At 45.6% G+C, this 22,540-nt stretch overlaps 1 protein-coding gene across 1 annotated transcript; it reads left to right on the forward strand.

The window, feature by feature from the left end:
• Positions 1 to 757: 757 nt before the first annotated feature.
• RTCB (RNA 2',3'-cyclic phosphate and 5'-OH ligase) lies at positions 758 to 10,744 on the forward strand. Its single transcript, XM_032687939.1, has 12 exons — positions 758 to 946; positions 1,043 to 1,121; positions 1,573 to 1,640; positions 3,343 to 3,442; positions 3,951 to 4,107; positions 4,726 to 4,882; positions 5,982 to 6,141; positions 6,430 to 6,605; positions 7,072 to 7,260; positions 7,685 to 7,795; positions 8,478 to 8,597; positions 9,662 to 10,744. The coding sequence occupies exons 1-12, from the start codon at positions 854 to 856 to the stop codon at positions 9,767 to 9,769; spliced, it is 1,518 nt and encodes a 505-aa protein (XP_032543830.1). The 5' UTR covers positions 758 to 853; the 3' UTR covers positions 9,770 to 10,744.
• Positions 10,745 to 22,540: the final 11,796 nt, after the last annotated feature.

Raw genomic sequence — 22,540 nt, forward strand, 5'->3', positions numbered from 1 at the left:
TACCCTCTTTCTTCTTCGTCCTTTTTTTCCAATACTTTATTAGTGTGCAAATCGGAACAGAGTTCTGCAGAGGGACATGCCTGCCCTGCAATGCTTAGGTACTTGTGCTTTGGCCAAATGCGGATGGGAAGCTGTCTCTGGCCTCCCAAACCAGCACTGACAAGGATGAAACAAAGGCAGAGTTGCCCCATCCCGCTCCGATCTGCTGCTTTTGTGAGCTTCAAACCACCCCTGCACAAAGCCCCATCCACCTGGCAGGGTACTCAGATCCCAGCCCTCCCCACCCCGGAGGAAGAGAGTCCTTTTCAAGCCAAGACTGAACAGCAGACAACTCTTTCCCTCATGCTGACAAACGCAATCGACGATGGGGTGCAGGCAGCTTTTGCCTGACTGGTGCTGAGCAAACTCATCCCACCTGCAGCAGAGCGGTACCTAAATACCCCAAAACTGCTCTGCCCCGGGGGAACAGCTACGTGAAAAAACACTTGGGTTTTTTAGGTTTTTTTTTTCCCCTGCAAACCAGCCCAAAAGCCGTCTTTAGTGTGAAGGAGGAGGCGGCGGGGTACAAACCCGACCCCTGCGCTCCCTCTCACACCCTGGCCCGCGGGAACTGGCTGTCTGGCCCGGGCTGCTCCAGCGCCCTGCGAAAGGGCGCGGCCACGGAGTTTAACTGGGGGCCGGGCCAGCCCTCGGCAGGGCTGAGGGAAAGAGGGAGGGAGGAAGAGAGGAGGCAGGGCTGAGGGAGGAGGTTTGAGCCTCGGCGGCTCCTGTTCGCCGCTGCCGTCAGGGTTGAGGCGGCGGGGTCGCGTCAGTTCCTGCCGCCGCGCCGGTGCCGCCATCGGGAGCCGCCGCCATGAGCCGCAGCTACAACGATGAGCTGCAGTACCTGGACAAGATCGACAAGAACTGCTGGCGGATCAAGAAGGGCTTCGTGCCCAACATGCGTGTGCGTGGGAGGGGGCTGGGTGCCCGGGGCAGGGGTCGGGGAAGGGGAGCGGGGCAGGGGCAGCGGCAGCCCGGCGGCTGACGGCTCTCCCCGCAGGTGGAGGGTGTTTTCTACGTGAACGACCCGCTGGAGAAGCTGATGTTCGAGGAGCTGCGCAACGCTTGCCGCGGAGGAGGTGGGTCCGGCAGGGCCCCCTGATCCGGGAGGGTGTCAGAGAGTCGACAGAATCAATTAGGTTGGAAAAGACCTCCGGGATCATCCAGGCCAGCCTATGACCGAACGCCACCATGTCCGCTAGACCATGGCACTGCAGCCCAGGGCTGAAGTGCAGGGATGGGTCCAGATCTGACAGCTGGGCTGGTGGTGACACACTGCTGTTGTTAGTGCAGACTGCACTCCATCGGTACAAACACAGCACGGGTTGGACTTTGGTGTAATAAGTACCTCGTTTAATGAAACTGCAGGTTGTGCATGTCACTGGGTGCTCTACACCAGATAAGAAGCCTTGGTGACTGACTTCTGAATTGCCAGTGTTTTGAACAATCTGTTTAGAAAGCACTTCACTGTGATTATCATGGTAAGTTATCAGATTGTTTAACTTTTTTTCTTTTTTTTCTCTTCTTCAGGTGCAGGTGGCTTCTTGCCTGCTATGAAACAGATTGGGAATGTGGCTGCATTACCTGGTATTGTTCACGTGAGTAACTGCTCTGAAAATTTGCTCTTTTTCTCTTCCTATTTGCCCGAAATTATTGCTTTCCAAATGGAAACTGTTTTCAGAAGATATATGGATGAAAGTTCTTTTTAAGGCAGTTTGTGTGTTAAGAACCTGTCTCTGAGTAAACCTTCTTGCAAGAGCAGGCTGCAAGACTAAGTTGTCAGAAAGGGCAGCATCCACTTACTTCATTACTTGTCTTTTGACATGAAGCTTTTTTAGCATTGGTTTATGCTATTTCCTTTTGCTTGAGCCACATTTCTATCAGTGTCCATATTGACTGCTTGTTGGTTTTCAATTGCCTCTGCTGACCTGGAATGCATGGAGGAGTGAGGAGAGAGCAGGAGGTGATACTGTTGTCCGTATTATTGTTGCTGACCTAATGTTGGTAGTGAGTCCTCCCATGCGCTCAACACTCCTTTCCCTTGCCCTATGCCTTTTTGGAGCAAAGTGTCAGATCTGATAATGCAGGAGAAAAATACTAGGCTGTGACTCTTTTCAAGAAGTGTTAAGTATGATGTGGAAATGATCTCTTTCACACTCAGTATTGCAAATATTAATAAGTAACAAATAACAGAATTGTTTTAATTGTTTTAACGGTCTTCCTTGGTCACTTGGCAGACGTTTTGAATTTATGGCTTCAGTAAAGGGCAGACCATCATGCTGTTAAAATGCCTTAGTGGGCAGCCAAAAAGGAGTAAGGTAGAATAGTAACAACCTGTTAAATAGGAACTCCGTCTGGTAGTTTGTAGGAGAGATGCTACAATCATCTGTGTATTCAAGTCTTCACTTTTTATTTCCAAGCCAAGAGATTTATTGGTGATGACAAGGGGAGGCAGAAGAAGCACAAAATCCCATTGAAAAGTACTGTTCTTTTTAATGTATGGTACCAGTTTAACATACATCGAAAAGTTACAATTTCTAACAGCTTTCTGGGTGTCTGAGGCTTTTTTTGTTTGCTTAAATAGACTGCAGAGGCAGAGTGCTGTTTGTGATGTCCTAATCTAAATTTAAAATGCCACAGCTCCTGTCTTGTCAAATCCCATCAGGATCTCACTCAAAAGGTGATTTTTTCCCCCCTACAGGGTGCAGTCTTTGGTCAGGGTTGATGACACAGATAAGGAGAGAAAATGCTGATTTTTATTTATTTCATAGCACTGAACTCTTCCCTTGTTATGTTTACAGTATTTAAATATTGCAGATGTCTCTAGATGAAATTTGGTATAAATAACTTATCTTCACTCTTATGTCTCTGCTTTATGCTGCTCAAAAGCTATTGCCTGCCTGAGTTTTGAATGCAAGGACTCTTGAGTACAAGAAAAGGCCAAATTAGAATTCAGTTTGAGATCACAGTTCCTACATTTAGGTGATTAAGCTCTTCCCAAATTTTTTTGAGATCTGGCCAATAGAGTCAAGAGGGCTTCTCAGCTGACTAGCCACAGGGTGTTTGCTTCAGAGTGAGATCTGCTCTCTGCTTTCTTTGAGTGTCTGCCCTGTAAGTGCAGGAGTTCAGATACTCACCTGAGTTGTTGTGTTCACTCTATCTACATCTGAAGATCCATTCTCTTTTTTGGTATATTTGTTTTCAAATGTGATAACTCCTGCCACAAGGCAAAGCATAACCAAGGTAACTCTGCAGCACTGAGTTGCATAAAACTTTAAAATTGCCTTTATTCCCTTTCAGAGATCAATAGGCCTTCCAGATGTCCATTCTGGCTATGGGTTTGCCATTGGCAACATGGCTGCCTTTGATATGAGTGATCCAGAAGCAGTGGTTTCACCAGGTGAGGATGACTGACTTAACCTGCTCTGAGAAATGTTTGGGATGGCATAAAAATACTTCTTCAAAATGGCAGGACTTTGCAGTACTTCACGTACAGAACTAAAGCTAAAATATGAGAATTATAGGGGCTTAAGAGGTGCTTAATTCTTGCACTCAGAATCTTTATTCTTTATGGAGTGGGTGGTTGCACTGAAAACATCTAAAGGTACAGGGAGAATTGCCCTTGCATTTGAGGCTTGGACTCGTGATATCCCTTTCTACTTCATCTAGCCAGTATATTTTATATTTGTGTCTACTTTTAGTCTACTTGTTGGAGTAACTTCATAAAGAGAGAGCTGTATAGACACTTGTACAGCTGTGTCTTGAAATCTGAGGCTTTATGTCAATCTGTTAAAATGAAGCCTAATGCAGTTCTGCCTTTATTTTCCCAATATTGTTTCAGAAAGAAGGTGTGTGAGATCACAGTATTCAGTACATGCTCCCTGTCATGGCTTTTTCTACACTTCTAGGTGGTGTAGGATTTGACATCAACTGTGGTGTCCGCTTGCTGCGTACAAATTTGGATGAAAGTGATGTGCAGCCTGTGAAAGAGCAGCTTGCCCAGGCTATGTTTGACCACATTCCTGTTGGTGTCGGCTCCAAAGGTGTCATCCCCATGAATGCCAAGTAAGAGAATGACTTTGTGCACACATCACCAGAGGGGACATCTCTGTCTGTTTGTTTTGATGAAAGATTCATCAGTGGGAGACTTTTGAAAAAGAAAGAGTAATTCTAAAAATCTTTCCATTCTTTCTATGTGTGGCTTTACCAGGACCAACATAATCATCAATGCACAAAGTCAGCTCGCTCTTCCCCCATTTAAACCCCTGAAATAACTAAAAGTTCTTGAAAGGTTCTCATTTCTTCTGACAGAAAACTTCCATGAGCATAAAGTTTTTTTTTTTTGAAAGGGATGAGAGAGAAAAAAGGATATTCCCCCCACAACAAAGAGGAAAAAGTAATGACCTATCAAAAGTTAATATATTTATAGAGCTTGATTTTCATGAAGTACTAAGAAGTTGGACTGGTTGTTAGGAGAGCTAGGGGCTGATCATAACATCACAGAATAATTTAGGTTGGATGGGATCTCTTGAGGTTGTCTTGTCTGATGCCTTGCATGAAGGAGGGCTAACTCTGAAGGTGGGTCTAACAACAAAGTTATGTCAAGTTGCTCAGGGCTGCATCCAGTGGAGTTTTGAGTATATCCACGGATAACCATCTTACGTAGGTGTTTGATAATTGCAGGGATTTGGAAGAGGCGCTAGAGATGGGTGTGGACTGGTCTCTCCGGGAGGGCTATGCCTGGGCAGAGGACAAGGAGCACTGTGAGGAATATGGAAGAATGCTGCAGGCTGATCCCAACAAAGTCTCCTCAAGAGCAAAGAAGAGGGGTCTGCCTCAGGTAATGTTATGTTTCAGGAGGGCTGTGAATGCTCCCAGGGTTCAAATGAAAAGGTTAGAGAGTAGTTCTCTGATTTTGTGTCTTTTCTTGAAACTGTCTAGCATTTCTGGGCAGGGGGAAAGGTGAGATGGTGAGGCCAGTTCTGAGTAATTCTTGACAGAACTGTAACAGAGGGAAATAATACTGGGCCTGCCCAAGGTCCCCTGGGCCATCAGTTTTTCATCTGTAACATGTGGTAATGACATTTATGTTGGGTGGCATTTCCCCATCCAGATGTAGTTTTGTTTTGAAGAGGCAGGCAAGTTAATGTGCAACTTCTGTCCTTATTTGTTCAGCAAATGAATAGCAGGTCAAGAAAAGATATAATAAATGGAACTGGGTCATAACTGAATTACTGTTAAAGACTTGGATTTCGTTTTTATATAAAATACTTCATTGCTCTGTGTGGAACAATTTGAGATGGCTCTAGTAATGATACATTTGTAAAGCCTTCTTGTGTGTGACTTCTTGAGTTTTATTGATTGGAGTGCTGAGAGATTATAACATTTTAACCTCAAAGTAATGTTATGTCCTCAGTTTTCACATTTGCTTTGGAAATAAGTGATCATCTGTTACGGAGCTGAAAAAATTTGGGCTTGGAAATGGAATAGCTTGCTTTAATCTACTGAAAGGTTCCAAGTACATAATTAACAGGATGTTGTATCTTCTTTGTGGAGTTATAACCAAGTATAAGACTATATATGTCTGCCTTGCCTATACAAACTGGAGATGAATTCTCAATACTCTATACTCTTCCTGTTTTTCAACTAGGCCTAAGTAAGTTGACAGCACAGTCTGTGGATCCTGGTCCTTTTGCTTAATCACAGTCTTGTTCCAACACCAAAGGTAGTCATAAATCTAAACAAAGAGGACAGTGATTATGCTAGTGTTCTACTTCCTTTCAGTTTATATGGGGATGTTTTTTCCCTTGAAAAAGCTTTTCTAAACCCAAAACCTTGCTGTAGCAATTTGTGCTTTTGCCCCTGTTCCCCTACCTTTCCCTCGTGCTCCCAGGGGCTGCTTTGCCTGCACTGCCTGATCAGTGTGTTGTGTTTGGCAGCTGGGGACCCTGGGAGCTGGAAATCATTATGCTGAGATCCAGGTTGTGGATGACATCTACAATGAATATGCTGCCAAGAAGATGGGCATTGACCACAAAGGGCAGGTGTGCGTGATGATCCACAGTGGAAGCAGAGGTCTGGGCCACCAGGTTGCCACAGGTATGATCTGACTGGTGTAAGTACCTGGAGTGAGGCAAACTCCAACACCAAAGAGCATTTCTTACAGTGTAATTGCCAAGTACATTCTGAATTGCCTGGACAGGTGTTGTCCATTTGCAAACAATTGATAATATTCTGCCACAGGTTTGCTTTTGCCTTTGAGAAGAAGCTGTAGGTTTAACCATTGGACAAATCAGTTTTAGAATGGAAATTATAGATACCCATGTGAATCTCACAGATTGAAACAAAATTAAGAAGTCACTTAGATTTACTGTGTTTATTTCCCAGATGCACTCGTGGCTATGGAAAAAGCAATGAAACGGGACAAAATCATAGTGAATGATCGCCAGCTGGCGTGTGCCAGGATTGCCTCTGCTGAGGGACAGGATTACTTGAAGGGAATGGCAGCTGCTGGGAACTATGCGTGGGTTAACCGCTCTTCTATGACCTTTCTAACAAGACAGGTACGAGCAGAGTTGGCTCTGATGCAAATACACAGCTGCTTTATCCCAGACATACCCCAGAACACAGAGTAGCTGCAGTATTTAACTTGATTTTCATTTTATGCTTTTTAAACTGTTTTGTTTCTGGAGAGACTTGCACAAAGCTGCAGTCGTGACAATCCATCTAAAAATCTTTCAACATCACTAGATTGTTCTTGCAGGAGACATTTAAGCAATATTTTTGAAAATGCCTTGAACTGCAAGAAGAGGATACAATGAAATTGTTTTTACACTGCTAAAGCCAACTTTTTAGAGTTGCAAGAATTTGTCTAGTTGATTTCTGACTGAATTTCAGCATTAAGCTGTGAGTGAGCAGAGGAACAATCTACTGTTTGATTCTGTCACGCTCAGCACTGTTGTGTTCAGTTCCATTGAGGCTGAATTATGATCTCCTTGTATTTCATATCCTGATTTGCTCTCTTTTTAGGCCTTTGCTAAAGTCTTCAACACAACCCCAGATGACCTTGATATGCATGTGATCTATGATGTGTCTCACAACATTGCCAAAGTGGAGCAACATGTAGTGGATGGAAAGGAGCGGACTCTGCTGGTGCACAGAAAAGGATCAACCAGGGCCTTCCCTCCTCACCATCCTCTTATTGCTGTTGATTATCAAGTAAGTTTAGCTTTTGGAGAAGGAAATTGAAGAGAATTCTGGATTAATCAAACAATAGATATCTAAGTGTGTGAGTTCCTTTTTTAAGGTAACAGCGCTGGAACCAAGCGGGATGGCAGTGTTCTGCTTGTCTGTGTGTTAGATCTTTGGGACACTGAGCTCCCACTTCTGCTCTACACCCACAATGGCTGGAAGATCATAGAAGGAAAGAAGTCCTTCATGCCTAGGGCAGGATTCAGTGGTTTGCCTTGTCTGTCTGTTGGACACAAGTCTTTTGATCTGCTGGTCTATGTCTTTCAGTGCAGGCATGTCCTGAAGGAATGTGAACCTGACCTCCTTTTCTGGAGATATGGTTCCTCTCAGACTTCTGTTCCAACGAGGTTTTTTCAGCTTTTTCTCATGAATGAATACTTTGCATCCACAGCTGACAGGACAGCCTGTGTTGATTGGCGGGACTATGGGCACCTGTAGCTATGTCCTTACTGGCACAGAGCAAGGCATGACTGAGACCTTCGGAACTACCTGTCATGGAGCTGTAAGTCAAGAAGTTGTATCAGAAAGGGGTTGGAATGGGACTGTCATCCAGAGAACAAGGTTATTCAAGGTCATCCAGTGTGTGGTTCATCCATTGGTCATACAACTAGAGAGTAGCCTTGCCATGGTAATCCCAGGAGGACTACAAACTAGAAACCCTTTTTGTCCCTTACTGAGTAGTTTTGACTACTTCTGCAGAAAATCTAGGGGATACTGCTTTATACAAGGCAGATGTTTGGATGAAGATGTGGAGAATGAGCTCCTTTTGCCAAATTCTGATATCTCTGAGCTAACAAGAGGGGTTAACTGTGCTGAGGCTGTCCATAAAAAACTCAGTCATTAAAAAAAGGTATTTCCTCCCCTGTTACTTGTAGTGTGAGACAATGAGTGAGGAAGAGAAGTATCTTGAGTAAAACTCAGACTCCTGAACACTATCTGGTTTGGGTAAAAAGGCACTTGCAGACCAGTATGTTATAGACATGGAACATTCCTAGCCATCATACCAGAGGTATAATTTTGCAAGAGCCCATCACCTAAAGTCTAAATTAATTTCCTGTATTGTGGCTTACTGTGGTCCATGCTCTCAGCCTTACTTATAATGTAGTAATGTTTTTCTTTAGTAAGAAAGAGGGCTTTTTTTCCAAACTGCTACAAAAACTATGACTAACAAAACTGCTTTCTAGGGTCGTGCACTGTCTCGAGCCAAATCTCGACGTAACTTGGACTTCCAGGATGTATTGGACAAGCTGGCTGACATGGGCATTGCCATCCGTGTTGCTTCTCCCAAACTGGTCATGGAAGAAGTGAGTTTAATACTTAATTATCTGAGAGGGAAAAGGAGGGTCATGTTCTTTGGCTGAATGACACTCCCTGACCTGATTTTTTGCAGTGCTAAGTGATTGCCAGTACTCTAAATATACAGCTTTTGCAATTTCTGATAGAGCTGTCACATTTTTTTGAAAATAGTGGGAGGTCTTCCCTGTCCTAAACTCATGCTAAAAAGGGAGATGCCTGACTGACAGGTTTCGGTGGGGGGGGACAGAGGTGTATGTTTTTTCCTCTTCTGCCTGGTGATAGGGATAATTGCTATCAACTCTGAGGTCTGTATGAGCATCTACAAAAGTAGTTATGTTTTATGGATTCTCTTCTTGAATGCTGATCTCCCTGCTTTGAATTTACTTTACACTGCAGCTTTCATGTAGGTTATTAGCAGTTTGAGAGATCCACCTCTTTTAAGATGAATTCCTGTATTTGCTCAAGAAGAAGAGAACTACGAAGGGCTAGAAAACTTTGAATATTTTCACTTCCAGTTCCTCTGCATTAACATGATAGAATGTCTTTTCTGTTCACAACCTCACTTATAGAAGGGTGTTAATCATTTGGAGCTATGCTGTTATGAGTGTTGGTGTTATATGAACATGTTGATCATGTTAAAGTCTCTGTTTAAGAGCAGCTTCCTTCTCAGAATGTAGGAGGGGGAAGCTCTAGAGTTCAACCTTAATTGTTGTCACTAAGGGACAGTGAAGATAAATTTTGATGTAAGGAAGAAGTTAGAGTTACTTCCTACTAGATAATGAGGGATGGCATTCTCATATGCTGGGGGACTGGATTATCTGAAAAGCTGAACCAAAAGAGCTACTATTTTATCTGATAGATGGTGAGACCTTATTTGGAAAGCTAAGAGTCTCAGATTTCTTTAATATCTAAGGTGGCCAGATTCTCTATATGTTCACCTACTTCTACATCCTCTATTCATACGATTGTTTTTGTGAAGAGGGGATTTCAAAAACCTATGTCTGGTCTTCCTGTGACTTTGGGTTCTTTATAGTTTTGTCTTTTTTTTTTTTTCCCCCTCTTTCCCCTCCAGGCACCAGAGTCTTACAAGAACGTGACTGATGTGGTTAACACGTGCCATGAAGCTGGCATCAGCAAGAAAGCCATTAAACTGAGACCTATTGCTGTTATAAAAGGCTAGGAACTGACAGGGCAGCAGAAGCACACCAGTGTCTCCAGGCCTTACACAAAACTGACTACAACCGTCATCTTCCCACACCTCTTGGACTCTGTAGGATGCTAAAAGATCACATTCCTGTTCTGGAAACACAACAGTTGAGGATACACCTATTTTTAGCCACTCCTAGGTATAATTAATGCCCCCCCTTCCTCCTTGTTATATGGCGTTCTTTTCTAGTGAGGAAAGGGCGAAGAAATAAGTAAGTCCTTGTTTTATATGCAATCCTTCCCCTATTTGCCTGGTGATGGCTCAGGCAGGACTTCAGGCTTGCCTGAGTTGTCACTAATTGCTGTGCTGCAAGAGCAGTGAAGATGGTGTATGAACCAGACCTTGCCATGTCCACACCTGAGTGCCTGGAGCTCTTTCTGCATATGGAAGTACTCTGATAGACAGGGCACAGCACTTCTGGGCAGGGAGAATTGCCCTGTTTGCAGATACCTTTATGCATAGTCTATATTGTTGCATGTTTTGTGGCCATTGGATAAGGAATCTGGAGTTGGGAATGGTTTCCCTCTTTGTTTGAGAGAGACTGGCTAGGCTTGAGGCACAGTCTTACCCCAGCCTCTCCTATTTAACTCAGCACCTGATGTACTTGGCTCAGGACAAGTAGGTGTTCCACAGTCTTTTGGAAAAGCTAGTAGGACTGAGTATGTTGCCTTCAGAGGTTTTGTTTGCCCAGTAAAAGTTGTAATTTAACAACTTAGAGATAATGCTAATCCAACATTTTGCGAAGCTCTAGGCATGTAAAAGTTGGGTAATGCTGCTCGCTGTGTCCTGCAGCTCTGATTTAAGGGAGCCCAATTGCAGGGTCAGGCCCAATACAATGTGACTTATGATGCTTCTTTTACATTCATTAGACAAGACTGGAGGGGAAGCTGACCATCCCCACTGGATCATGTTGGGGATTACAAATAAAATGGGAAGATGGACACGGCAGTGTATCTGTGTCATGTTTATTCTCTGGCTAAAATGTCTGTTGTCTGCTTTTAAGCACATAGACAAGCTTGAAACCCGTTGCATTTTGGGACTTCAGATGACGGATCTTGCAAAGGAGTGTGCAGATGGCAGAACTTCTTGCAGGGTACAAGGAAAGGCATTGTGGTGCTGTTTTCTCAACTTGGCTGTGACAGGAGTGTGACAGCTACAACTTGTCTTTCTCGGGCCTGCTGAGCCACCTCGCTGGACAGGGGATGGCGCTGCCTGTAAACCTCTGTGTCGGCACAAGAGGGCGGCTGGAGGGAAATAAAACCCCAAAGCAAGAGTGGAGCCCTGCCAAGGAGTCATGTAAAGGGAGCAGATTGTGATTGATGGGCTCGAGTGCCTTTTGATGAAACATCCCTTTAAGTTTAGGATCTTAGGAAGCGTTAATGGCATTTCACTGTCATAATTACTTTGTTCTTACTGGTTTCTGTTCAGAAGCAGCGCATGCACTTATAGTCACTGCTGTGAGTTCTTGTAGGTCTGGCCTTACAGACAGTTTCTTGTTTTTCCCCTGATTTCTCCAGTGGAACGGTTCCAGATCGCCATTTCAGCAGTCTGAGACACACTTGCTGTATTTAAAACAAAAATTTCACCTAGAAATGTGAAATAGCCTCCAGTGACTGAAAGACAAATTGTTGGTCTCAAATCTTCTGCGGAAGTGTACGTCCCATGCAGAAGTTTGTCTATAAATATTTCTGCCACTCTGATATTGAATGTAAGGGAAAGTTTAAAAACTTTAAAAAATTGACATTTAAAAATAAGAAGCATTTCACACACATAGTTTTCCTTTCAACTTTCACCTACCCTTGCCATTAAGAGACAAAGTTTTTTACAAGCAGAAATCATGAGTACCATGGAGGTGCTGTCATGTGGATGTATGCCTTAAGTCCTCTGGTCATCAGTGTTTATGCATTAGCATTCAAGACTGGAAGAAGTGCTGTTAATTTTGGTTTCTTGCAGCAAAGCTACCACTAGTTTTGGTAATTATACATTGTGCTGTATGGAGTAGAGTGGTGGTTTTCTAACCACCTAAAAAAGTAAAGAAAAATCCTGGTTCTTTGTTTGAACTTGGATTTTTTCCTAATTCAGGTCTGTCTGTCTTCTTCAAATAGGGCTGCCCACTAATTTTTTTTTATTCTGCATTTTAAAAAATAAACTATAAAAAGTGTTAGCAGCACACAGTATTAAAACTCATGTGCTGAAATTCCTGTGCAGGTGGTCTGCAGGAGCATTCTGGGAACCAAAGAACCAATGTGGTCATTGAAGCATCTCTGCTTCCATGGAAGGTTGCTGAGAACTTGGAAACATCTGTTAATGTATGATGTGTTTTCCTCCCCAAAAGACTGAAAAGGTTTTGGTGAATGATGGTTAGGGTCTTTTTTCCTTGGGATACCACAGACCAGAGATCTGGTCTGCATCACACCCCTGGAGCTGCTGCATGCCTCTGTCTAACCACAGGCACTGACCTATTCCCTCTCTAAGTGTAGTTGATTCAGTTGTCTGTGTCCTGCAGCAGGTGGTTTGTTGGCCTTGAGGCTTGCACGGAGTGTCCGCATTAAGTCTGCCTCCAGCTGGCAAAAATAACCCCCAAAACAACACAGTTGTGGGGTGCAGGCTTGTTTTTAGTGAGAACAAGTAGCTCGCTGCATTTATCTTAACTCTCTGCTTGACAACAAGATGGTTTAACTTACAGCTTGGAATTGCCAAAACAGAACTACTGCCTCTGGGAAGTCGAAGGTATCATCTCTGGTGGTGGTTTCTGCAGCACCATCCTCTCTGCTCACAGACCTGGCTGCAGGGCTTGGTGCTGGGCAAGCACTTCTCTTGCCAGGAACTGACTGTGTGTCATTCCCACCACGGTCAGCACAGCATTAAAGAGTGAACTGAAAAGCACTTCAGGGTTTTGTTGCTGTTGGGCAGCTCTTTCAGAAAGCTCTCTAAATGCACACCCGTGCTGGGGCTGCTGCAATCCGCCTCGGGGCTGTGTGAGACCCCCAGGAAGGCAGTTCCTCCCAGCAGTGTTGCAAATGGCAGCACCTGTGTTTCCTTTGCCATAACATGGCAGAGATGGGGTGTGGCTGAGGGCCTTCTTCAGGTCTTTGACTTGCTTACATTTTAGGCACTCCAGGTGCCTAACCCCCCTAACTCCAAGGGAAACCAGGACCCAGCTAGGTAAGTGTCTGCTGTGCTGCCTGCTGTGGTATATTTGCACATCCCACTGGTAGGGAGCCTGGTGCCCAACCTGTATCACACTTACCACTATCATAAGTCTCTTGGGATTTCTTTTCCCTCTGCTCTTATCTTTCCTCTCCCTGCTTTAAACACAGCTCTGCACACAGCGCTTCCTCCTACGCTGGTGGTCCCGGGCTGGTGTTCTGGCCCAGGAGGAACAAGTGATCTCTGACATATCTCTGGCACGGGCACCCCTACTCTCTTCTCCACTCTCTTTGTTCCTCTCAAACATAAACACACTTAACTGGCCTCTTCTCTTCTCCCTCCGCCCCCCAGTCTTCAAAGTGATCAGACAAAGCAATATCCCTCCTGCAGCATGTGCCAACACGCTCCCTGCTTGCAGAAGGAAGCTTCAGTGAAGCAGCAGGCCCTGCCTGTACCTGGCACTTGCTTTGCTCTCGAGCCCTGTCCTGCCCCGAGGGCTTTTGATCACCAGCACCTCTGTTTTTCTGCCTGGAAAGGTGGCAGTGGGAGGTGTACAGGAGAAAAGCAGGAGCTCTGCAGGTTCCCAGCCTGGGGAGATACTGGGCGCAGGTGCTTTATCCCCTGCACGGTGGGAGGGAGGGGAAGATTGTAACCTCCTGGCACTCAGAAAACACCAATAATTATGTGGTTTCTAGTGGAGTTTTTGTTTTTTAATTGCAATATGTAACAGGAGGGTGATGGTCATACTAAGCGGGGTGTGAGGTGGGAAAGCAGAGGGCACAGAAATGCCCCTGGTCTTCCCAGGCAGATGTGCAACTCAGTCTCCTCGGGCAATGACCAAGCATCTGCAGCCTGAGCTGCTGCTGAGCACATCCCGGTATCACTGCCCCCTTGTTCCCAAACCCCGGGACACTGCTTCAGGTCATGTTGCAGATATAAATTCAGAAACCAAAATAATCACTAGTCTTAATTGCAAAGATTACGAGCGGGAAAGGGAAATGGAGTCATCTGCCAGCACTTAATCTAACATTTACTAGCTTAGTTAAAAGACACGCAGGGGCTGGGCTGCCCTCACATGCTGAGGTGCTTGAGTCAGCCTTGTTTTGGAGTATATTCCTAAAAAGAGGTGCTAGCAGAAGTCTGGATTGCTATTCCCCCCACTCTCTCACACCACCCCCTGCCAGCACCCTGCTTTTTGCTTGGGCTCTGCTTTTTCCAGCAAGTGGTTGGAAAGGGGGAAAACATTTTCCTCCTTTCTCCCCTTCCTCAGTGCCTGAGGAAACTGAGGCACTGACCCCTTTTTTTTCCCCCCTGTGCGAGCTGTGTCTCACTTCTGGGAGGTGAGGTGGGAGCCTAGGCTCTTCCCCTCTGTTCTCAGCTGCCATGAGCCTGCATGGAGTGGGAAGTTGGGTACGTCAGGCTTTCTGCTCTTCCCTGTGAAACACAAATCTGGGGAGCCTGTCCCCCTGCCATGTGTCAGGTGGGAAAGAAGAAACAGATGGGGAGGGGTCTACCCCTGGGCACCCGGTGGGGGGAGGGTTGCAGGTCCCGCAGGGAAAGATGTGCCAGTGGGTGTGTGTGCGATAAGGGCCCTGATCGGTTAGAGCAGCAGCCTAATTACCTGAGACAATTAAGTGGTTGGAGATTACCAAACCCGAGCACCCTCCCAGGGAAGAGCCCTCCAGGGAGAACAGCAGCCTGCTGGTGGTTGTGAATAGACACACTCAAGGGTAAGACATTAGGGGTTTATGGCAAAATTTAAGGGGGAAAGGAGGGAAATGAAAAGCGATTAAATACAGTGCTGGAAATAACAGAGGAGGATCTGGATGTCTGACTCTGGCTATCCTGCAGTGTACAAGCGATTGTGTACAGCTTGGCCTTAGCTCTCCATCAGCATGAGAACCCCAGTGTGCTTCTGCCCCAAGTCATTGGTCTTTGCCCCCAGGACACAGAGAAGAACATAGACCAGCCACCAAAACCTCCCTGGGCCCTGTGGGCAGCAGCACCCCCATGTGGAAAGCAACCATGAGCCCTTTAGATTACAGCAGTTGGGTCTTGGGCTACCAATGCTGTGTTTCCTTGGGTACAAGGAGATTACTGCCAGGTTGTACTGCCAAAAAATGTTAAAATTCCATAACTTTTCATTACCCTTTGTGCAGAAGGAAAAGGTGAGTTCCCAGCTGGAGGAATGCCTTGCCAATAAATCACCTAGTTACCTAGCTCTTCGCTTTTAAAAATCGTAACCTGTCTGCACTTTTAATCTTGCAACAAACAAACGAACAAATGCAAAGTGGTTGTTTTATTTTTGACTAACACTTATTATTTTTGGGCTTTACATTTGTTGCATCCACTGTTTCCCTGCCAAATCCCTAACCACTTCTTGGATGAGGAAGAAAAAAGTATCACCGTAAATTATTTTTTTCCCTGGAAGGTATTTATACTGTAGCTGTTTATAAAGGGATTTTCTCCATTCACCTCTCATAGGAGTGTTTTTGTCAAGCAGATACAGAAAGGACTATGACAAGCATTTTCTCCTCCATTTTGAGTATTTTAAGTATCTGTATTTTGAGTCTGGCCCAGAAAGGACTTTGTCCATCTTCTTCCTGACATAAGCTGTGCGTGTCTGCAGGGCTGGAGCCCCTCCATGGTGGGGGGACTGAGGCCAGTGGAGGAGGGGAAACCATCTGTGGAAACCTCTTTGCCCATTCCAGGATGCTGTGCTGGCAGGAGGGTGTCTTTGGGTGCAGGCAGTGCAGTGCAGGCAGCGCTGGGTGCTCTCCTCCCCCAGCAGCCCCAGTGGGCACATCCATGGCACAGAAACCTTCCCCAGGAAAGGGGTTTCAGAGGGACTGCTGTGCCCATAAGGCAGCTGGTCAAGCCTCAGAGGGGCAAGCAGGGAGGGAGAACCCTGCTCACAGGCACGTGATGTGCCAGGGCTTCTTCCCCACTTCAGTCCCAGGGCCATGGGGTGACCTGGGCAAGGTGACCTGACTGACCATTAGGCTAGTTCAGGAGACTCAGAGATTGCTGGCTGCTCTTCCTGCCAGACCCCACGAGCTCTTCTATTAACCATCAGTGGATGAGGCAGAAGTTTTTTATCTTGGTTGAGAAACACGAAGCCTTGTTTGTGAGACAAATATTCATTGAGGATTATCAATAGCAGCCAAAAGCACCACTGCTGTCTCCTTTCCCCCCTGCTTCTCTGGCAGAAAGTGAATCCTCCATCAAAGACTGGTTCCTGTAAAGAAAAGTTCAGCTTAAGGCTGAGGCATTCAGGTGCATCTGCAGAGAGCAGCTTCCAGTGCCCTTATCCACCATGGATTTGTCCAGCCTGTACCAAATCACTTCATCTTCCAATGTCTTGGTGCTCCATCTGCAAAATGCAAATAAAAATCACTTCCTTTAATCTCCCTTTTTATCAGTCTTTCCTAATTTAAATACCAATCTGTGATTCAGGGACCATTTCCTTCTGCTCCTGTGAGTGCTGCTGATCACAGCAGTACCTCTCTGAAAAGGATGGCCTCAGCTGTCTCATGCTCAGTGCCAACCCTGCAAGTGTGCCATAGCCCTGCATGCTGCCTTCTTCTGTGGCTTCTGGCACTGCTGGAGGAATGGGGTCACTCCTGTCACAACCTAAACTGAAAGAAGAGCTTGTAAGCTGTTCAGAGTTTCAAGTAGTCACTGCAAAACTTAGAATAATTTTTTCATAGCATTCTGTCTAGAAAGCAGAGCCTCTGAGCCAGATCCTCACCTTGAGTTCAGTGTCAGTGAGGTGCCTACATTCCTCTGTGCTCACGTGAAGTGCTAAACATGCCACCTTGCTTTTGCCATCTATATGCATTCATGTGCTAAGGGACAGAAGCTGAGAAAGCACCAGGTTGCTTTCTCAGAGTGGACCAGGGAAAGGGACAGTGTTTGACTGATGCTTTCAGTCAGGAAATGCTCACTAATGCATGTCAGCATGTGGGGTTTCATTTCACTTTACTTTACACTTCACACTCCTACTTGAAGGACTTCAAAAATCTGTAAATCAAACCAAAATTCTGCATGTCAGGGAGGAAAACGTTTAAGAGGAAGCCTTTGATCCCAGTGGGAAAACAAACAAAAAAACCCAAAACAAAACCCAAGCAAAACCCTTATCGATCAACCAGAAATTATTTTTTTCTTCAGCTACTCATGTTTGCCATGGAACCAAACCATTAGTATTGTGCCATAAGGAGTGAAGAGCCCTGAGGCTTCCCCAGCCCTGAGACAGCTGCCCTATGAGGCAAAGAAGCCTCTCTGCAGCACTCAGGGCCCCTTGTGTCAGTGTCCCCTCAGCTCTGCCCTCACTGCCTGCATCCACCATCCTCCTCAGCCTCCATGGTACCGCCAGGGATGAAAGGCTGGATTCAGTTTGTTTTGTGGTTAACCTGCATTTCACAGCACCCAGTGGACCCATCTCCCCCCTCCCCATCTTTGATGACGCAGCCAAAGAATTTCAATCTCCATGATCTGCAGTTGTAAAATGTAATACCAATGGTTCAGCTTATTTATCCCGAAGCCATGAAACTGTTGTCAGAAGAAATTGATATACACTAGTGAAGGGAGAAAAGTGCTGCTGGGGAGGATTTCACTCAAGAAGGCACTTCAAATGGAAATTTCCCTGTTTGAAGTGGATACGTTCACTCTTCATCCCTACACCTTTCATTTCTGTTACACTGCAGGAGCAAGGGCTCGGAGCGTCTGTTCCCGGGAGGGTTGGCTACTGCTGTGGCTCTTGTCTGCAGTAGGTTTCCACCACCTGGCTGTAGGGAGTCCTCTCCCCTCAGGGGAGCCCTGGGGAAATGGTTGCTTAGGGTGAAGGGGCTCCTGCAGCCCGGATTGGGAAGCACCTCAGCCACTGCTCTCTGGCCCCACCAGGTCTACAAGCTGGGAGCTCTCCACACCTGACCAGCACTGGGAACGGGGGTCTGTCCACGTAAACACTGAGCCTATCCTAGGCACTTCAGATCAAATAACAGGGTCTTCCCCCTCCTTCAAAGACATTTGAAGCCTAAAAGAAATAGATCAAACATGTAAATTTGAACTGGGATTAATTATACATTTGCAACTGGAGGGGAAATAAAAAAAAGCCATTAAGGTTTCTCTCCATTAACTATGCCTGTGGGGGTGTTTCTTTGTCTTTGCACGTGATGATACTCCATGAGATAACAGGTCTGGTTCCACCAGATCTCTGGAAAAGCCTTAGAGGCTTCAGGAAACTCTGCAAATGTGTTTCAGCAGGAGGCAGACAAGGAGAAGGGAAGTGTCGGCATTGCTTCCTCAGAGCACTGGAGGAGCCTTTGTTGAGTGGCTGGAGGCTACTTCTCAGCTTATGGATTTCAAACAGGTATAATTATCACTTGGACAGGGTTCAGGACACTGAGGGAGCTGCCAGATCTTTCATAAGGGCGTGAGTTTGTCCCACTGAATCAAGGATAAAAAAAATTAAGAAAGGAGGGATATGATTTAACCATGTAAGTGTTGTCTCACATCCATAATTTGCCAGGTAGAATATACTCCTAGTTCTATCTGATAGCCTGCCTTATACACACTTTGCTTTTGGAGTATCTGTACTGCAATATTTTTATATAGGTAACCTGGTTGAAACAAAGAGGTACTGGAGATTTCTCTATAAAACCTATTCTCCAAAGAGCTCAATCCCAAGGAGTCTTATTAAAAATTAGCACCTGATCTTCCAGGAATCTCACCGACTCTCCAAAGGTTTTGAGCTTTTTTTACTCTGCCCTATAAACTACCTTTAATTAAACTTCTCCAAGTAAATTTTAAGTCCAATGAATTTCTATTCACACTTTTCACAGTGTGAATGCCTTAAGCCTTCAGATCTGCCAAGTCACATTCCTAATTGTTGCAATCAAGTCACTGTCAATATCTGAGCATACGCTTGTGGACTTTGTTCTCAGAATTAAAAGTTAGGGCTAGCTGAAAAGAAGGGAATGCTTGCAGGAAAAAATAAAGCCAAAGCTGCCTCTGTTTTGTGAGCATGGTATATGTGGGCATATGTTTTTACAGTATTTCCAGTTATATTCTTTCAAACTGAAAACACTTTCAGAATTATTTACAGAATGAAAATTTTCTTACCTGCAAAACTTATTTCAGGTATAAAATAAAACACATCATCCTGATGTTTCCTGGACACAGACTGCTGCTGCCACCATTGTCATACCTTACTCACACATTATACCAAGACTCTGATGCCAGATGCCTCACTGCCCTGCCCCATGCTCCAAGCCCCTGGTCTCCAAACCTTGGTGCCTGCTGCAGTAGGTGCTCTGTGGCATTTGCCCCATGCATGTCTGTGCCCACACTTGCAATGCCAGGCTTGATTACTAAACTCTTACTTTACCCCTTGCAATTAAGAACTGTGTAGAAAACTCACCAGTGACTTTCCTAGAGGGAATCAACCTAAACTCTTTTTTCCAACTGTCCCTGTTCAGCTTCTCTCTGCAAATGCCTGCTCTGCATGATGCCACATTGGCTGTGTCGCTTCACCTATTCCTCACTCTGCATAACAATCTCCTGCCCAGACACACCTTCTGTTACCCATCACTCCACATATGCAATAATTTTATAGGTTTTGTGGTGATTCCTAGGTCATGAAATTACCTAAACTGTGACTTTTTCACCAAAGATGCAAATGCGAAACGTGCTCTTTAAGACAGTGACCTCAGTAAAATTCCAGTAAAGTTTGAAGAAAATAACCAATGCTAAAGCAGTTTTACCAAAAATAAATTTTAAAATGTTTAAATACAACATGTTTTTCAATCAGAGAGCCAACTAACTTCATTCATCTCTGAAAACCACTGGTACTACAGAGCAACTCAGCCATTGTGTGGCGATGGCACTGTCGCTGTTTTGTCCTTTCAACACAAGCTCCCCCAACACATGCAGCTCCAACTTGGCGCCCTCATGAAACTTGCTGTTAGTAACAATCGAACCAGCTGGTAACCGAATGAGCTTCTCAGAGAGGGTAATATAAACACCATTTAATAACCTTATGCTTTATGGGCTCGTTAACGTAAATGGAAATTTTAAAGCTTTCATAGTGCTGCAAAATGCAAAGCTATGGAGCACGCGACACATAAACAGAGGAAAATGCCTTGCATTTGCACAGCTCGTCATGCTGACATGCTGTAGGTGCTCAGCTTTGATCTGTCCTCACAGGCTCCTTGGGATGTGCCACCACTGCTTGCATGGGGCACTGGCCCTGTGAACTGGGGGTGCAGCATTACCCAGGTGTGCTGGGAGCAAACTGCAGGGGTCGGGGCACTGAGGGAGGCAACAGTGGAACTGGGCAGGGCTTTTCATGGCTTTTTGTCTGGCTTCAGCAGTGGTTTGCATTAGTCAGCAGTGGGGTTCTCATGGCAAGGAGGATGCCAGTAGCATCATTGTCCTGACAGACTGGCAGGGAGACTTATTTTGTCCCCGCCACCCTCGCTGTAACTGTAATATATGGGAATGGAATGGAATGGAATGGAATGGAATGGAATGGAATGGAATGGAATGGAATGGAATGGAATGGAATACAATGGAATGGAATGCAATGCAATGGAATGCAATGGAATGGAAGAGGAGAGGGGAGGGGAGAAGAGGGGAGAAGAGGGGAGGAAAGGAGAGCTACAGATGCCAGCTCTGCAATACCAGAGCTGGGTAATGTGCAAGATCAGATTTACCTACGAGCACAGGGGACTTGTGTGCTTCCACTCACACAGGAGACAAGCATCCCAGTGAGATCCTGGCAGCACCACAGCTGCAACCAGCTCCTGATAAAGCATTAAAGGGTCAGTCTGGTGATATTTTCCAGTGAGATGGGGCAGGATCTACTGGTGTTCCCAGCACAGAGGGCCAGAGGTGGGCCATGCTGAAAGAGAGGTGTTGCTGAAAGAGAGGCAAAACCCATGGCTGAAGTGATCTGGGTTTATCACTTGGCTGCTGACAGCAGATGGGCTCAGCACTGTAATTTTCCCCTCTGTTCCCCAGCTAGAGCACAGGCTGCTCACAACTGCTCAGCACTTCGATAAGAAATATGCTCAGAGGTATTTTGCAATGATGAACAAGAAAAGATGAACAAGAAGCCATGGCAGGCAAATAAATGTGGTGTGTCTGAGATTCAGGCAGACAGACTTACAGTCATGCAAATGCTGTGGTCTCAGCCATTTTTGTACAATGGCTGGTGGTAAAATCATATTGCCCCTTCTTTTGTTATACAGGTTGGGCTTTTTTTTTATTTAAAGTTTTGCTTATTGAGCAGCTCCCTGCACACTTTCCACCCAGCTGCTGTGAGGCACGTCCATCTTCATCAAGGGACGCATGTAGTGTGATCAGCAGAGAGGCAGTAGCAAGAAGGGATGCTAAAATCAGGCTGCTGTATGAGAAGGACACAAAATACACAGCCAGGAGATGTTCCTATAGCCTTGCATCTATAGCAATAGCCAGGCTACAAGGTCAGGCAGGAGGGAGGAGAGGAAAACAATGGGGATTGATAGCAAATGGCAAAAGGTAAAGAAGGTGGGCATTATCACCATGATGTAAACACATATCTACCCTGTGAAAAACACCAGCAGCAGGGAACAGCCTTTCTTACAGTCCTCAGCTTGGTGAGGCTTTCCATTATGACCACTGGAGTGTGCCCAGCCTACAGCTCTGATTCCTCTTTCCTCTGTGTTGAGGCAAATGTTCACACAACAGACTTTGTCCCTGACCCCTCACCCCTGTTCACCCAGACAGCACTCTCCCTTTCCCCTGTGATACCCAGCACAATGTCTCCACACATTCCAGCAGCACTCCTAGTGTGAGGGATGGAGGAGGGAAGCAGAGCGATTCCTCTTTTAAGAGAGACACCTCCTGTGCTTGGCTTTTGCCCAAAGTCCAGACTCCAGACTCCTTGTTTCATCATGGTGCTGAGTTCCTCTTACCCTTTCCACTATTCTGTTTTACTCCTTCAGAATTAAGGCTCACCCAGTAGTTCAGCCCCAGCCTGCTGCGCCTCTTATTTCTGCTTTGTGACAGATGTATCTGGCCGTGGCCAAGCTTGTGAGGGATGCCTGAAGTGAGCAAAGCCTAAAGAGGCAAAGCTGAGTCCTCCCTTAATTCATGGCACCCCTGGGTCAAAAGCGCAAAATGCAAAGCCAGCTGGGGTGGGGGCAGAACCACGCCTTCCTCCCAGTGGAGGAGAATAAATACGTCAGGAGAAGGAGGAAAGCACTCTAGATGGTGGAAAACACCCACAGGGTCTGAGAGTGGGGCCAGGGAGGGAATCATGCCTCTCTCCAGCCCTGCCTATGGCTCCCTCTAAGTCCTGGTCTGTAAAAGTCACTGCTTTGCTTGCTCTCATTTCTGCAATGCAAAATCTCACAGGTTTTTTATATCTCCATAAGGTTTGTATGCAAATATTAACTTTAGGTTTTGGGTTGGTTTGGTTTCCAGAAATTAATCCTTCCCAAAGGTGTCATATCTCATTTCTTGCTTTTTCCCTTGTTTCAGCCATGCAGCCGATACGATATCAAGCAGTGTGCTGCACTTCAAAACCCCTTTCTTCTCTCCCCTTCCCTC

Source organism: Chiroxiphia lanceolata, chromosome 5, assembly GCF_009829145.1.
Source record: "Chiroxiphia lanceolata isolate bChiLan1 chromosome 5, bChiLan1.pri, whole genome shotgun sequence".
Taxonomy (NCBI): Eukaryota; Metazoa; Chordata; class Aves; order Passeriformes; family Pipridae; genus Chiroxiphia; species Chiroxiphia lanceolata.

Excerpts from the sequence above, each read along its gene's own strand:
- RTCB (XM_032687939.1), top strand. The coding sequence starts at position 854 with ATGAGCCGCAGCTACAACGATGAGCTGCAGTACCTGGACAAGATCGAC. Across the intron at positions 1,122-1,572 it reads CAACGCTTGCCGCGGAGGAG|GTGCAGGTGGCTTCTTGCCT; the intron begins GTGGGTCCGGCA and ends TCTCTTCTTCAG. Across the intron at positions 4,883-5,981 it reads AGAAGAGGGGTCTGCCTCAG|CTGGGGACCCTGGGAGCTGG; the intron begins GTAATGTTATGT and ends TGTGTTTGGCAG.